At 42.0% G+C, this 16,082-nt stretch overlaps 2 protein-coding genes across 3 annotated transcripts; both read left to right on the top strand.

Moving 5' to 3' along the window:
* The first annotated feature begins 1,232 nt into the window (after positions 1-1,232).
* Positions 1,233-5,426, top strand: LOC308292177 (alpha-taxilin-like). Its single transcript, XM_080734461.1, has 6 exons — positions 1,233-2,296; positions 2,895-3,014; positions 3,109-3,183; positions 3,724-3,816; positions 3,921-4,016; positions 4,574-5,426. Exons 1-6 carry the CDS (start codon positions 2,195-2,197, stop codon positions 4,889-4,891), a joined length of 804 nt encoding a protein of 267 aa, XP_080590587.1. The 5' UTR covers positions 1,233-2,194; the 3' UTR covers positions 4,892-5,426.
* Positions 5,427-8,252: 2,826 nt separating this feature from the next.
* On the top strand, positions 8,253-15,736 carry LOC308292171 (alpha-taxilin-like). 2 transcript variants are annotated; one of them, XM_080734452.1, is made up of 9 exons: positions 8,313-8,350; positions 9,497-9,589; positions 10,171-10,241; positions 11,341-11,442; positions 12,026-12,145; positions 12,240-12,314; positions 12,855-12,947; positions 13,054-13,149; positions 13,706-15,736. In XM_080734452.1, the coding sequence occupies exons 4-9, from the start codon at positions 11,341-11,343 to the stop codon at positions 14,021-14,023; spliced, it is 804 nt and encodes a 267-aa protein (XP_080590578.1). In that variant the 5' UTR covers positions 8,313-8,350; positions 9,497-9,589; positions 10,171-10,241; the 3' UTR covers positions 14,024-15,736. The 2 variants fall into 2 exon arrangements, with proteins under 2 accessions (XP_080590577.1, XP_080590578.1); XM_080734451.1 differs by lacking the exon at positions 10,171-10,241 and having other exon boundaries at positions 8,253-8,350.
* The last annotated feature ends 346 nt before the right edge of the window (positions 15,737-16,082 follow it).

Here is a 16,082-nt window from a genome sequence, read left to right as displayed (position 1 = left end):
CTTTCACCAGAACAAAACATTCTCCCAGAGTGATGCTTTTGTATTGTAATGTTTTTGATGTTATTTATGATAGTTTACACTCAGATCTAACAGATTTTAGCTTGTGGGATAAAATGTTAAGATCCAATAGTAGATCAAGAAAATATAACATTTTGAGTACCCCTAGGTGTACCCCAAAGCACCAGAGCACCCCTAGTACTGCCATTTGAAAAACATTGCTCTTAAAACTGTTAGACACATATTGTCTGCTCTAACACATACTGTTATACCTACCTGGCTACTGAAAACACTGGATGTCCACACTGTGTCTAAGAACGTTTTGTCTGCTCTTTATGTATCGTCTCCCACAGAAACCCATTCTGCTCCAGGGCCATGAAAGGTCCATCACTCAAATCAAATACAACCGAGAAGGAGACCTGATCTTCTCTGTCGCTAAAGACACCGTAAGTCAACAATACTTGCATGGACTTGTTCAGGTTTATTTAATTTCAAATGCATCTAGTTATACTATGTTAACTTTATGAACTTAAATACAAATACATTGATCATAAAAAAGACCACTATACTAGTCATTCAAACTACTAATATGTAAGTAATTTCAAGCTGGTGATGTTTACTTCTAATGTATTACTGTAAATGAGTCTAATTTCGAGAATAAATAAATATTGAATGAATGAATTAAAGCAGGTCATGTTTTCATGTTTGGAATTGTAACAGCTGAAATCAATAATATATCAGTATTAACCTGCGGGCCAAATTAAGAACATGTGGCCCATGTATGGACTAGTTGGTAACTTTTGGCATTTTCCACTGCATGGCGTTTACTGGCTTTTGGTACCATATACCGGTACTTTGTTTTACACTACAATATAATATTCTGTAAAATCCTGTGTTCATTGAACTCTTGAAAGTTCACTTATTGTTAGTGCCAGGTACTCGCTTTGTGTGATACAGTATAAATAGAAAACGCCAAAAGTTGAGTCATATTTGTGTCTATGCTTGTCTTCCATCTGTTGAATTTCAGGTAGCCAACGTGTGGTACTCTGTCAACGGCGAGCGACTCGGCACCTACAACGGACACACTGGCGCTGTGTGGTGCGTCGACTGCAACTGTATCTAGGGATGGCCAAATGGAGATTTTTTCTTAACCGATAACCGAAAGGCCTTATCAGTTAATTAACCGTTAACCGTTAAGGAAATCTCTTCAAAATGCGTTAAGGAAATGTGTTCAAAAATGTGCTATTTTAGCGATTTAAAAAAGGAAAATACACCCGTTTTTCCCCATAATAAAGTGCCATATTTACACATTACAAACAATAAAACTAGGAGAAACAAGAATACAAATGTTTTCTAAAAGAAATGTGTTTTTGCAAAGAAACGGGGGCATTGAAATGATCAGTCTGTAATGTGCCAGGCACGTGCGCACATACAGCAAAGGGGGCTGGAGCCCTTAACTTTTATCAACAGAATTGTCCACCAAAAGGCCATTCAGCCCATGCCTCTCTAACATTCTGTGCACTCCCTGGCTATCGGCTAACTAAACAGCCGCAGCGAGATGCTCGTATGTAGAACAATAACTTTCAATCGTATAACTTTTGGAATGGTTGAATCGGCTAAACGTGATGTCCATTTCATTATTTTTCTTCTCTCTCGCCCGTGTTTTGTGTGTGCTGATGCAGCGATCATTGAATTTGCGACTCTGAGCTCAGCTTTGTTATTTTCGCATATCCTACTCTGTAACCAAGACGACTTTAGCGTTCCTCACGTCATCAACATGTAACATTAGAAAGTTGTGTTTTAAGCTCTTCTTAAACGGGATTCAATGTGACGGGGTCTGTTTTGTAAAATCCAATCGACGACGGAGCATTTGTTGAATAGGTCGGCGTGTATGACTCGCGTCGCAGACTCGCAGTTGCCTGAATGCTGGATGTTACACAGCCATTGGTGTCCCAGAAATGTGTGACCACAGCGCGTAGTTGCATGGTTGATGACTTGATGTTGCGTAGATATTGGTGTACGGGGCTTTTGGTGCGACACATGGGTTGATTTCCTTTTTCTTTTCTTTTTTATCGGTCAAAATTGACCGTTAGTGCTTACCGGTAACCAATTTCTTATCGGTTTAACGGTAACGGTTAGCCGTTGGCCATCCCTAACTGTATCCTTTCCACACCAAACTCACCTTGTCCACACGCAGATGGAGCAGCACAACGAGAGGAACGCCAGCCTCAGGCAGGAGAACACGGAGCTGGCCGAGAAACTCAAGAAGCTCATAGAACAGTACAAGCTGCGAGAGGAGGTACTTCCTCTGGCCTCCCTTGTCGGGGGGAATTGTTGTCTTCAAATTTTGGGGGGCTTTTTTTGTATGATGAAGACCCCTTAGTTCAGTGGTTGTCAACCTTTTCAGGCTGCCCACAAAATAATCATATTGTAACTGGAGCGCTAAGAGTTGAGGCATTACATTTTGTATAACACAGTTCTAACTTCTATTGTGAAAAGAGCAGATCTACAAGCTCATGAGGTGTTGTGAGCATGTAGATCGGCCATTTGCAAAATGTCTGCCTCTAATATTTGACAATCTGACCAATATTTAATTTGTCATTTTAGATGTATTAAACTAAAAGGTCCTCAAATTGTCACTTAAGAAATGTGCATAGACCCTCCATACACTCAAACTGTATGCTGTTTTGTTTACAATGTTGCATATTAAGTTAATCATCTGGGGACCCCCCCACCCCCAAAAAATATATTTTGGGGACCGACCCACAGGTTGAGGACCACTGCCTTAGGTGAGAGAGAGATGAAGCAGAAAGTCGAGATGAGCGTTTAGGAAAACATTGGTATTAGTAGTATGAGTTTATAATCTGATTGTGTGTGTGTGCGTGTGCGTGTCCCAGCACATAGACAAGTTGGTGAAGCACAAGGATCTCCAGCAGCAGCTGGTGGACGCTAAGTTGCATCAGGCCCAGGAGCTGCTCAAGGAGTCTGAGGAACGCCACGACAGAGAGAAAGAGTGTGTACGTCAGTCATCCACGTGCCATACATACATACATACTGTACATAAACACATGTTCTGTCCCCTAATTCCTTGGTGGGTTACTCTGTTCTCAGCTGCTGAAAGAAGCAGTGGAGTCTCAAAGGATGTGTGAGCTGATGAAACAACAGGAGGTCCACCTCAAGCAACAGGTTTGACTGGACCCTTTGTAGCGCTAGTGATAGTAGTAGTAGTAATGATAACCAGTAAGACGCCTGAAGATAAAGCAATAACCTTATGGAATACGCATAACATGCAAAAGAAACAGAACATCTATGTGAATTAAATAATCTAACTACAACCAGTCTGTAGAGGTGTCATTGAAGCAAATATACTGATATTCATTTGACAGGCCTACTATAAGTTCTTTGTAGTGTTTGTGTTTAGGTTCCCTGAAACAAAGGCCTGATTGTCCTGAAGATCTTATGCTCTGATCTAGTCTGGTCTGGCTATATTAAAGCCCGCTCCAGTATTTTTGTATGTTTTCCAGTGCCAACCTTTAGAGCTTTAGAGCTATAAGTTATGTGGAGGAGAGTAAACTCTATTCTGCATTGGTTTCCATAGCAGTGTGACATAATTTCAAACCAAAGCCACGGTGGAGATGGTTTGTTGAGAACGTGTTGGAGGGAGCTTTAAATATTCTGATGTGATTGTACCTGACCAACCCTCATGGTTTCCTCCTCCCCTCCTAGCTGTCACTCTACACAGAGAAGTTTGAGGAGTTTCAAACCACTTTATCCAAGAGCAATGAGGTCTTCACCACTTTCAAACAGGAGATGGAGAAGGTAATGTGTGTGTGTGTGTGGGGGGGGGGGGGGGGGGGTTTAAAGAAAGAAAATAGCCTCTCAAGAGCTCACCTTCCTTTTTATGTGTAATTGTATATCATCAGATGACAAAAAAGATCAAGAAGTTGGAGAAGGAGACCACCATGTATCGCTCCAGATGGGAGAGCAGCAACAAGGCTCTCCTGGAGATGGCAGAGGAGGTAAGCCACTCCAGATTAGGGATGGGACGATACGCGATATTATCGTTTATCGTGATAAAAAACACTCACGATAATCGTATTGTGGAGATTTAATTTATCGTGATATCGTACTCCGTCATGCACTGGGATCAATTCACCTTTTATTTGCCGAGCTGCATATCCGGTACCATTTTTTAAAACCCCTCTATATTTGGTAAAAGGTACTTACAATATACATACTTGATAGTCTTTTTTTTTTTTTTTTTTTTCAATCTATCAAATGTCTTTGCCAAAAAGGTGCCGATCTACAAGCTCACAACGCATCGCGACGTGTTGTGAGCTTGTAGATCAGCTATTTTTTGGCAATGTTCCACCCCAGGATAATGGCTTGTGATTATCGCGATAATATCGTAAATCGCAATTTCTGTTGTCACAATAATCATGATGTGATATTTTGATATCGTCCCATCCCTACTCCAGATGAATCCAAAACATATAGAATAGCACAGCATGTGGATGACATGTCAAGATACAGGCTTGCATTTCTTTCTTTTTTTCCACTGACTGTCTCTGCACAGAAAACCATGCGGGACCGTGAGTTCGAAGCCCTGCAGGGGAAAGTCCAGCGGCTGGAGAAGCTGAGGCGGGCGCTGAAGGTGGAACGCAACGAGCTCAGCAAGAAGGTCCAGAACCTCAGCGGAGCCCAGGAGGACCCCAGGGCCGACTCCCCCTCTCCGCCCCCAACGGACTTACCTCAGGAGCCCAGCCTGGTCGCCAGCATCCCCCCCGCCCCGGACGCAACGCCCTGCTCTCATTCTTGTCACTGTGGCCCAGAGCTGGACACAGAGGGTTTAATGGGAGAGGCATGCCCCCAGTCTCTCACTGCCCAAGACTGAGCCTCGCAGCCCTAGTCTCACACACACACACACGCGCACACACACATGCTAGCGTGCGAGCCTCTGCTACTAAGCGCCGTTTCAGTAGCAGTTGTTGCTTTTATCTGGTTTGACAGCGATGGTGGTAGAGTTTACTCGTGTCCTTCCGAATGTGTCTGGGGTTTCACGGTAACGAAGGGGAGATTGTGCCTTCTGAAGGGATAGATCTTATCCTGCATCTCTTGTTTCTGTCCTGTTCTTCTTCTTTTTTTTTTTGCTTCACATTCCACGCATGATGCGCAAACTGCAGAGATATTTGTGCAAGATAAGAGAGTCAATGCTGCTCAGGATGGCAAAAGTCACAGAAAATAGTCCATTCCTATGTAATTTGTGTTCATGCGTTCCACCAGTACGTGTTCATGTGTGTCGGATATTGTTTGTAGTTTGCAGTATTGTAAAGGCCACATCTAGTAGCACAACCTTGGCTTCAATACAGGTGTCAATTTATTAATGTATTTAGTCAGTACAATACTTGCAGATGGCATGTTCATTATTAATCACAAGTGATCTGGGGAAATTTAGAAATTACATTTTCATTTTGATCTAGGTTTGCTTATTTTTTTTTTTCAGGCAGTATAAGTTTTGTAAGAACATCACATCTTCCTGAAGTTTGAGTTTGTATCAATTTGCAGACCATTTTAGGGTTGCAGACGTTTCTTTTTTCTGATTTGTTTAGTTGCATTGTGCTTCTCATCTTGTGGATTGTATTTATTGTTTACAATTTTTAAAGTGTGTATCTTGGAAAAACACCACTATAAAAATAAATCAGTTTATTTTTCATACTTGAGATCATTTATGAAGGTATTGTATTTGGAACAACTTTCCATTCCTAATTATTGTCTTTTTTCCTTTGCTCGCTTTATATCGGTTGATTTCCTTTGTCTGTTGGCTGTTCTTGCGGTCACGACGTGACCGATTTCAGTTTCAATTTCAATTTTAGGCCAGTTAAGTCCATCTTTTGTAAATCAGTCCGTATTATTTTTTTGGCAAATTACTTAAGCTGTTGGACACCCACCTTGGGTCATTGCAGTAGTACTTGTATAATGTATACGAGAATGTTATAGGATCTCTATGCAACCCTTGTCGTGTGGTTTTGTTCTGTGGCATTCTGACACAAGCACTTAACCGGGAATGTATATTCATTAGCCATTAACTCCTACATGTACATGTGTGTTCAGTTTATAGCCTGATTTATACTTATTTGCCTGTTGTTGCCGCTTGCCAAAAATTGCTGATATTCAAGCTCACAACGTGACTCTGTGTGACTCGTGAGATTGCAGGTCTGCTATTTTGGGCGTGTGACACTGGCACTCAAAGAATTTTAGATCAAGCCTTTGGAAAAGGTAAATAAAGGAATTTGTAATGATTTAAAAGAATGCTTTTGCTCAAATTAGGATTGGGTGGCATATGATTGTGTGTAAATCACAGTAAGACACAGTCAATGTAATGTTAATTTCATAACACTCCACAGATGATGCTTGGGTTACTTAATGTCATTGGTGTGGTCATTTCAGCCACTAATGATTTATTAACTTTGTAACGCAAACATTTCTTCCACGGTCGGTTACACACTACAGACTCGCCATGTCCATGATTGACAAGAACCAAAGATTGTTTCCCTTTTTGACTACTTTGCAGTACTTTTATCTGGCCTTGTTTATTATGTTTCTTGATAAATAAACGATGTAACCGTGAATGTGATTTTGCCTGATATGACTCTTTACAACATATTGCTCATTCTAACAAAGTGGATGTTGCCATTACTGAAGCACAGGTATTGGCTAAAACCATTCGATGTTACAGGACGAGCACAAAGTTTCCAGAATTGTATACAGTAGTGGCTAAAAGTATTGGCACCCTTGCATTTGTTTAAAAAAAAAAACACACAATCGTCTAGATCCCCAAATTATTTTGGGGGGTCCCAGATGATTAACTTAATGTGAAACATTGTTTTCTCACTCAGCAATAAACAAACCAACGTAAAGTTTAATTGTGTAGAGGGTATATGCACATTTTTTATTTCTAACTGTTTATGATGTGAGAGGTGCTCCTGGAAGGAGCTAAGCTCCAACATCTGACTTTGTCCGGGGACATGAAGTGTGGCCTATACATCTGGACGCTTAATGAAATGAACTCAAATAGCACTGCTCACTTCACACTAGGTGTGATTTGTTAAACTATGGTAACATTTCCTTAGTTCACACCTCATTAATTAAAGAAAGAGGTTTTGCTGTTGTTAGTTTGGACTCTCTCCTGTGACCAATGCGGTGTGGTTAAACCTGTCAGGATCAACCTCCACCAGCATAGGTCCCAGAGTCACTGAATCACTAAGCCTCTCCACCACGGCAAGGTCACAGCAAAAGGAGAGGAAGGTGGCCCTTAAAAGGGCCGTTTGGGGGGGGTGCAGGAAGGGTCTTAGATCTCACTTGAGGAAAAAGTAGTTGGCCAGAGTCCAAAAGAGATAATGGAGGAGTCCCACTCCTCCATTATCTCCTCCTTCTCATCCAGAATGGCATGCCACTTGACTTCTGGCACTTCTGGCGTTGAATCTCTTGCAGAGGCTTCTCCTCCTTCAGCTTCCTGAGGGAAAATAATTCTGCCACAAGAGACTCCATATGTGGCCTGCGCAAAGGGGATCTTTTTATTTTTTTCAGGAGGCACCAGGCCAGTTTTTGCACTAGGCGGCACAGTCCACCGGGAATCGTCCCCCTACTCCCTACTGTCAATCCGGGCCTGCACTTCTGGCACTTCTGGCGTTGAATCTCTTGCAGAGGCTTCTCCTCCTTCAGCTTCCAGAGGGAAAATAATTCTGCCACAAGAGACTCCAACTCCTCCATCCTCTCCTTGTGCTCGACCATGATGGCCACCCAGTCCTCATACTTGATCCCCCTCCACTCCTCGCTGCACTCCAGGACTGACCACAACAGTCTAACTTCAGCCATAGTAATGGATAAGTCGTCTCTCTGCTGCTTACAGTTCAGTTCTGTGCTTACTCTGTGACAAGAAAGAAGAAAAGTGATTTGAATGTCCTGATCTCCTCTATTTATACTGCTGGCTGCCCGCTGCTCATTGGCTCTTGGCTGTTGCCTAGCAACGGTTTGTGTACAGCAGAGACGCGCAAACGCTCTGACGTCACCTTGTAAACAAACAGGTGCTGCAGGCTTGTGTATCATCTGTGTTGCCATGGCAACATCTCCACGCGTCCTAAACTATGGTCCTAAAGCACCAGCAGTGCTCTGTTCTGACCACCAGGTGGCGCGCGAACAAACCATCACTTGCTGGAAGTGAACCCGGAAGTGATCGCGTTCCTTTTCCTCCGCATCTCCGCCGCCTGAAACACGAGTGTTCATCTTTTCTCTTGTTTGAGTTGAAATCAGGACCTCAAAGGATCGAGTGGAAAGACTCCGCTTTACAGCGATGGTGAGCACATCAGATCGTGGAAAATGTCCCCCCGAATTTATGTTTACCAGGAAGGTGTTTTGTTCATCTAGTGGAGATTTTGTCGGCTCCGGTTTAACCGCTCCCGGCTAACGTTAGCCTAGCGTGAGCTAACTGAACGTCGACGAGATGCATGCATTGCATGCAGATGCAGACAGAAGCTGTGGTCGCTTAATTTAGTGTTTCTCAAACGTTCACATTTCAAGGTCTCCCCTTAACTCTGACAGTGTACAAAATGGTTCATTTGGTTCCATTGTGTACACTGTCAGACTTGTATGGGTCGATTTAGACCCCCATAAAGGAACCCACAGAGTCCCTGGAATCCACTGTGAGAACCACTGGCTTAATTCAGTGGGTTTCAACCGTTTTCATATCAAGGGCCCGTTATTTATTCAGCATTTGAGCCACGGACCACCATTTGATGATGAGATTTAGCCTCTCAGACACAAAACGTAGATTTTGTTGTCGTTGGATAATATTTTGTGTACAATTCCATGCTGTGTTGCTGTGGGATAAAAGAGATAATAGCCAAACGTTGGTCAAAAATATCAGTTTTTCTGGATTCCCTAATTGTGTAGACTTCTTGTAAATTACGTAATGCAGATTTATTTTCTTAACAAATGGATGGTGCTGGATTTGGAAGCGCTCGTGGGAAGTCACTCAACAGTCCTGTGTACCCCCTGGTTCTAAATGTCACATAATGCAGGTGTCAGTGGGATGTTGCGTTATCAAAGACGAGCGCTTCCAAAGTTTCCAACACTTAATGACCGAAGGTAACTCATAACATGTCTACAGTGGATTTTTTTCTGAAACAAACACTTTGTAGATAGAAAGAGGATACTCCAAGCTTTCCATAGAGCACCAATGTTGTTGAGTTTGACGTTGTTTAATACAATCAGATAGCAAAAAAGAAAAAAAAACTGTTTTGATGCATTGGCTGCCTATGGGAGGGAAGTATTGCAACCCTAGATTCAACATAATTAGAAAGAAATCTAGTGTTGCAATTTGCAGCTATGTCTGCTCTAACACAGACTGTTATACTTACCTGGCTACTGAAAACACTGGATGCCATTGTCCACACTGTGTCTAAGAACGTTTTGTCTGCTCTTTATGTATCGTCTCCCACAGAAACCCATTCTGCTCCAGGGCCATGAAAGGTCCATCACTCAAATCAAATACAACCGAGAAGGAGACCTGATCTTCTCTGTCGCTAAAGACACCGTAAGTCAACAATACTTGCATGGACTTGTTCAGGTTTATTTAATTTCAAATGCATCTAGTTATACTATGTTAACTTTATGAACTTAAATACAAATACATTGATCATAAAAAAGACCACTATACTAGTCATTCAAACTACTAATATGTAAGTAATTTCAAGCTGGTGATGTTTACTTCTAATGTATTACTGTAAATGAGTCTAATTTCGAGAATAAATAAATATTGAATGAATGAATTAAAGCAGGTCATGTTTTCATGTTTGGAATTGTAACAGCTGAAATCAATAATATATCAGTATTAACCTGCGGGCCAAATTAAGAACATGTGGCCCATGTATGGACTAGTTGGTAACTTTTGGCATTTTCCACTGCATGGCGTTTACTGGCTTTTGGTACCATATACCGGTACTTTGTTTTACACTACAATATAATATTCTGTAAAATCCTGTGTTCATTGAACTCTTGAAAGTTCACTTATTGTTAGTGCCAGGTACTCGCTTTGTGTGATACAGTATAAATAGAAAACGCCAAAAGTTGAGTCATATTTGTGTCTATGCTTGTCTTCCATCTGTTGAATTTCAGGTAGCCAACGTGTGGTACTCTGTCAACGGCGAGCGACTCGGCACCTACAATGGACACACTGGCGCTGTGTGGTGCGTCGACTGCGACTGTATCTAGGGATGGCCAAATGGAGATTTTTTCTTAACCGATAACCGAAAGGCCTTATCAGTTAATTAACCGTTAACCGTTAAGGAAATCTCTTCAAAATGCGTTAAGGAAATGTGTTCAAAAATGTGCTATTTTAGCGATTTAAAAAAGGAAAATACACCTGTTTTTCCCCATAATAAAGTGCCATATTTACACATTACAAACAATAAAACTAGGAGAAACAAGAATACAAATGTTTTCTAAAAGAAATGTGTTTTTGCAAAGAAACGGGGGCATTGAAATGATCAGTCTGTAATGTGCCAGGCACGTGCGCACATACAGCAAAGGGGGCTGGAGCCCTTAACTTTTATCAACAGAATTGTCCACCAAAAGGCCATTCAGCCCATGCCTCTCTAACATTCTGTGCACTCCCTGGCTATCGGCTAACTAAACAGCCGCAGCGAGATGCTCGTATGTAGAACAATAACTTTCAATCGTATAACTTTTGGAATGGTTGAATCGGCTAAACGTGATGTCCATTTCATTATTTTTCTTCTCTCTCGCCCGTGTTTTGTGTGTGCTGATGCAGCGATCATTGAATTTGCGACTCTGAGCTCAGCTTTGTTATTTTCGCATATCCTACTCTGTAACCAAGACGACTTTAGCGTTCCTCACGTCATCAACATGTAACATTAGAAAGTTGTGTTTTAAGCTCTTCTTAAACGGGATTCAATGTGACGGGGTCTGTTTTGTAAAATCCAATCGACGACGGAGCATTTGTTGAATAGGTCGGCGTGTATGACTCGCGTCGCAGACTCGCAGTTGCCTGAATGCTGGATGTTACACAGCCATTGGTGTCCCAGAAATGTGTGACCACAGCGCGTAGTTGCATGGTTGATGACTTGATGTTGCGTAGATATTGGTGTACGGGGCTTTTGGTGCGACACATGGGTTGATTTCCTTTTTCTTTTCTTTTTTATCGGTCAAAATTGACCGTTAGTGCTTACCGGTAACCAATTTCTTATCGGTTTAACGGTAACGGTTAGCCGTTGGCCATCCCTAACTGTATCCTTTCCACACCAAACTCACCTTGTCCACACGCAGATGGAGCAGCACAACGAGAGGAACGCCAGCCTCAGGCAGGAGAACACGGAGCTGGCCGAGAAACTCAAGAAGCTCATAGAACAGTACAAGCTGCGAGAGGAGGTACTTCCTCTGGCCTCCCTTGTCGGGGGGAATTGTTGTCTTCAAATTTTGGGGGGCTTTTTTTTGTATGATGAAGACCCCTTAGTTCAGTGGTTGTCAACCTTTTCAGGCTGCCCACAAAATAATCATATTGTAACTGGAGCGCTAAGAGTTGAGGCATTACATTTTGTATAACACAGTTCTATTGTGAAAAGAGCAGATCTACAAGCTCATGAGGTGTTGTGAGCATGTAGATCGGCCATTTGCAAAATGTCTGCCTCTAATATTTGACAATCTGACCAATATTTAATTTGTCATTTTAGATGTATTAAAATGTCCTCAAATTGTCACTTAAGAAATGTGCATAGACCCTCCATACACTCAAACTGTATGCTGTTTTGTTTACAATGTTGCATATTAAGTTAATCATCTGGGGACCCCCCCACCCCCAAAAAATATATTTTGGGGACCGACCCACAGGTTGAGGACCACTGCCTTAGGTGAGAGAGAGATGAAGCAGAAAGTCGAGATGAGCGTTTAGGAAAACATTGGTATTAGTAGTATGAGTTTATAATCTGATTGTGTGTGTGTGTGCGTGTCCCAGCACATAGACAAGTTGGTGAAGCACAAGGATCTCCAGCAGCAGCTGGTGGACGCTAAGTTGCATCAGGCCCAGGAGCTGCTCAAGGAGTCTGAGGAACGCCACGACAGAGAGAAAGAGTTTGTACGTCAGTCATCCACGTGCCATACATACATACATACTGTACATAAACACATGTTCTGTCCCCTAATTCCTTGGTGGGTTACTCTGTTCTCAGCTGCTGAAAGAAGCAGTGGAGTCTCAAAGGATGTGTGAGCTGATGAAACAACAGGAGGTCCACCTCAAGCAACAGGTTTGACTGGACCCTTTGTAGCGCTAGTGATAGTAGTAGTAGTAATGATAACCAGTAAGACGCCTGAAGATAAAGCAATAACCTTATGGAATACGCATAACATGCAAAAGAAACAGAACATCTATGTGAATTAAATAATCTAACTACAACCAGTCTGTAGAGGTGTCATTGAAGCAAATATACTGATATTCATTTTACAGGCCTACTATAAGTTCTTTGTAGTGTTTGTGTTTAGGTTCCCTGAAACAAAGGCCTGATTGTCCTGAAGATCTTATGCTCTGATCTAGTCTGGTCTGGCTATATTAAAGCCCGCTCCAGTATTTTTGTATGTTTTCCAGTGCCAACCTTTAGAGCTTTAGAGCTATAAGTTATGTGGAGGAGAGTAAACTCTATTCTGCATTGGTTTCCATAGCAGTGTGACATAATTTCAAACCAAAGCCACGGTGGAGATGGTTTGTTGAGAACGTGTTGGAGGGAGCTTTAAATATTCTGACGTGATTGTACCTGACCAACCCTCATGGTTTCCTCCTCCCCTCCTAGCTGTCACTCTACACAGAGAAGTTTGAGGAGTTTCAAACCACTTTATCCAAGAGCAATGAGGTCTTCACCACTTTCAAACAGGAGATGGAGAAGGTAATGTGTGTGTGTGTGTGGGGGGGGGGGGGGGGGGGGGTTTAAAGAAAGAAAATAGCCTCTCAAGAGCTCACCTTCCTTTTTATGTGTAATTGTATATCATCAGATGACAAAAAAGATCAAGAAGTTGGAGAAGGAGACCACCATGTATCGCTCCAGATGGGAGAGCAGCAACAAGGCTCTCCTGGAGATGGCAGAGGAGGTAAGCCACTCCAGATTAGGGATGGGACGATACGCGATATTATCGTTTATCGTGATAAAAAACACTCACGATAATCGTATTGTGGAGATTTAATTTATCGTGATATCGTACTCCGTCATGCACTGGGATCAATTCACCTTTTATTTGCCGAGCTGCATATCCGGTACCATTTTTTAAAACCCCTCTATATTTGGTAAAAGGTACTTACAATATACATACTTGATAGTCTTTTTTTTTTTTTTTTTTTCAATCTATCAAATGTCTTTGCCAAAAAGGTGCCGATCTACAAGCTCACAACGCATCGCGACGTGTTGTGAGCTTGTAGATCAGCTATTTTTTGGCAATGTTCCACCCCAGGATAATGGCTTGTGATTATCGCGATAATATCGTAAATCGCAATTTCTGTTGTCACAATAATCATGATGTGATATTTTGATATCGTCCCATCCCTACTCCAGATGAATCCAAAACATATAGAATAGCACAGTATGTGGATGACATGTCAAGATACAGGCTTGCATTTCTTTCTTTTTTTCCACTGACTGTCTCTGCACAGAAAACCATGCGGGACCGTGAGTTCGAAGCCCTGCAGGGGAAAGTCCAGCGGCTGGAGAAGCTGAGGCGGGCGCTGAAGGTGGAACGCAACGAGCTCAGCAAGAAGGTCCAGAACCTCAGCGGAGCCCAGGAGGACCCCAGGGCCGACTCCCCCTCTCCGCCCCCAACGGACTTACCTCAGGAGCCCAGCCTGGTCGCCAGCATCCCCCCCGCCCCGGACGCAACACCCTGCTCTCATTCTTGTCACTGTGGCCCAGAGCTGGACACAGAGGGTTTAATGGGAGAGGCATGCCCCCAGTCTCTCACTGCCCAAGACTGAGCCTTGCAGCCCTAGTCTCACACACACACACACGCGCACACACACATGCTAGCGTGCGAGCCTCTGCTACTAAGCGCCGTTTCAGTAGCAGTTGTTGCTTTTATCTGGTTTGACAGCGATGGTGGTAGAGTTTACTCGTGTCCTTCCGAATGTGTCTGGGGTTTCACAGTAACGAAGGGGAGATTGTGCCTTCTAAGGGATAGATCTTATCCTGCATCTCTTGTTTCTGTCCTGTTCTTTTTTCTTTTTTTTTTGTTTTGCTTCACATTCCACGCATGATGCACAAACTGCAGAGATATTTGTGCAAGATAAGAGAGTCAATGCTGCTCAGGATGGCAAAAGTCACAGAAAATAGTCCATTCCTATGTAATTTGTGTTCCTGCGTTCCACCTGTACGCGTTCATGTGTGTCGGATATTGTTTGTAGTTTGCAGTATTGTAAAGGCCGCATCTAGTAGCACAACCTTGGCTTCAATACAGGTGGCAATTTATTAATGTATTTAGTCAGTACAATACTTGCAGATGGCAAGTGATCTGGGGAAATTTAGAAATTACATTTTCATTTTGATCTAGGTTTGCTTATTTTTTTCAGGCAGTATAAGTTTTGTTAGAACATCACATCTTCCTGAAGTTTGAGTTTGTATCAATTTGCAGACCATTTTAGGGTTGCAGACGTTTCTTTTTTCTGATTTGTTTAGTTGCATTGTGCTTCTCATCTTGTGGATTGTATTTATTGTTTACAATTTTTAAAGTGTGTATCTTGGAAAAACACCACTATAAAAATAAATCAGTCTATTTTTCATACTTGAGATCATTTATGAAGGTATTGTATTTGGAACAACTTTCCATTCCTAATTATTGTCTTTTTCCTTTGCTCGCTTTGTATCGGTCGATTTCCTTTGTCTGTTGGCTGTTCTTGCGGTCACGACGTGACCGATTTCAGTTTCAATTCCAATTTTAGGCCAGTTAAGTCCATCTTTTGTAAATCAGTCTGTATAATTTTTTTGGCACATTACTTAAGCTGTTGGACACCCACCTCGGGTCATTGCAGTAGTACTGGTATAATATATACGAGAATGTTATAGGATCTCTATGCAACCCTTGTCATGTGGTTTTGTTTTGTGGCATTCTGACACAACAAGCACTTAACCGGGAATGTATATTCATTAGCCATTAACTCCTACATGTACATGTGTGTTCAGTTTATAGCCTGATTTATACTTATTTGCCTGTTGTTGCCGCTTGCCAAACATTGCTGATATTCAAGCTCACAACGTGACTCTGTGTGACTCGTGAGATTGCAGGTCTGCTACTTTGGGCGTGTGACACTGGCACTCGAATAACTTTAGATCAAGCCTTTGGAAAAGGTAAATAAAGGAATTTGTAATGATTTAAAAGAATGCTTTTGCTCAAATTAGGATTGGGTGGCGTATGATTGTGTGTAAATCACAGTAAGACACAGTCAATGTAATGTTAATTTCATAACACTCCACAGACATGATGCTTGGGTTACTTGATGTCATTGGTGTGGTCATTTCAGCCACTAATGATATATTAACTTTGTAACGCAAACATTTCTTCCACGGTCGGTTACACACTACAGACTCACCATGTCCATGATTGACAAGAACCAAAGATTGTTTCCCTTTTTGACTACTTTGCAGTTCTTTTATCTGGCCTTGTATATTATGTTTCTTGATAAATAAACGATGCAACCGTGAATGTGATTTTGCCTGATATGACTCTTTACAACATATTGCTCATTCTAACAAAGTGGATGTTGCATGTGTCGCCATCTCTGAAGCACAGGTATTGGCTAAAACCATTCGATGTTACAGGACAAGCACAAAGTTTCCAGAATTGTATACAGTAGTGGCTAAAAGTATTGGCACCCTTGCATTTGTTTAAAAAAAACACACACACACACACACACACAATCGTCTAGATCCCCAAATTATTTTGGAGGGTCCCAGATGATTAACTTAATGTGAAACATTGTTTTCTCACTCAGCAATAAACAAACCAACGTAAAGTTTAATTGTGTAGAGGGTATATGCAAA

The sequence above is a fragment of the Nannobrachium achirus genome, assembly GCF_963921795.1.
Source record: "Nannobrachium achirus genome assembly, chromosome: 10".
NCBI classification, from domain to species: domain Eukaryota; kingdom Metazoa; phylum Chordata; class Actinopteri; order Myctophiformes; family Myctophidae; genus Nannobrachium; species Nannobrachium achirus.
Note: the sequence above shows the minus strand (reverse complement) of the source record. Positions and strands in the feature narration are given on the sequence as shown.

Bases quoted from the DNA above. Each gene is read 5' to 3' on its own strand.
- LOC308292177 (XM_080734461.1), top strand. From the start codon at position 2,195: ATGGAGCAGCACAACGAGAGGAACGCCAGCCTCAGGCAGGAGAACACG. The intron at 2,297-2,894 runs GTACTTCCTCTG...TGCGTGTCCCAG, and splicing joins AGTACAAGCTGCGAGAGGAG to CACATAGACAAGTTGGTGAA. The intron at 3,817-3,920 runs GTAATGTGTGTG...GTATATCATCAG, and splicing joins TCAAACAGGAGATGGAGAAG to ATGACAAAAAAGATCAAGAA.
- LOC308292171 (XM_080734451.1), top strand. The intron at 11,443-12,025 runs GTACTTCCTCTG...TGCGTGTCCCAG, and splicing joins AGTACAAGCTGCGAGAGGAG to CACATAGACAAGTTGGTGAA. The intron at 13,150-13,705 runs GTAAGCCACTCC...GTCTCTGCACAG, and splicing joins TCCTGGAGATGGCAGAGGAG to AAAACCATGCGGGACCGTGA.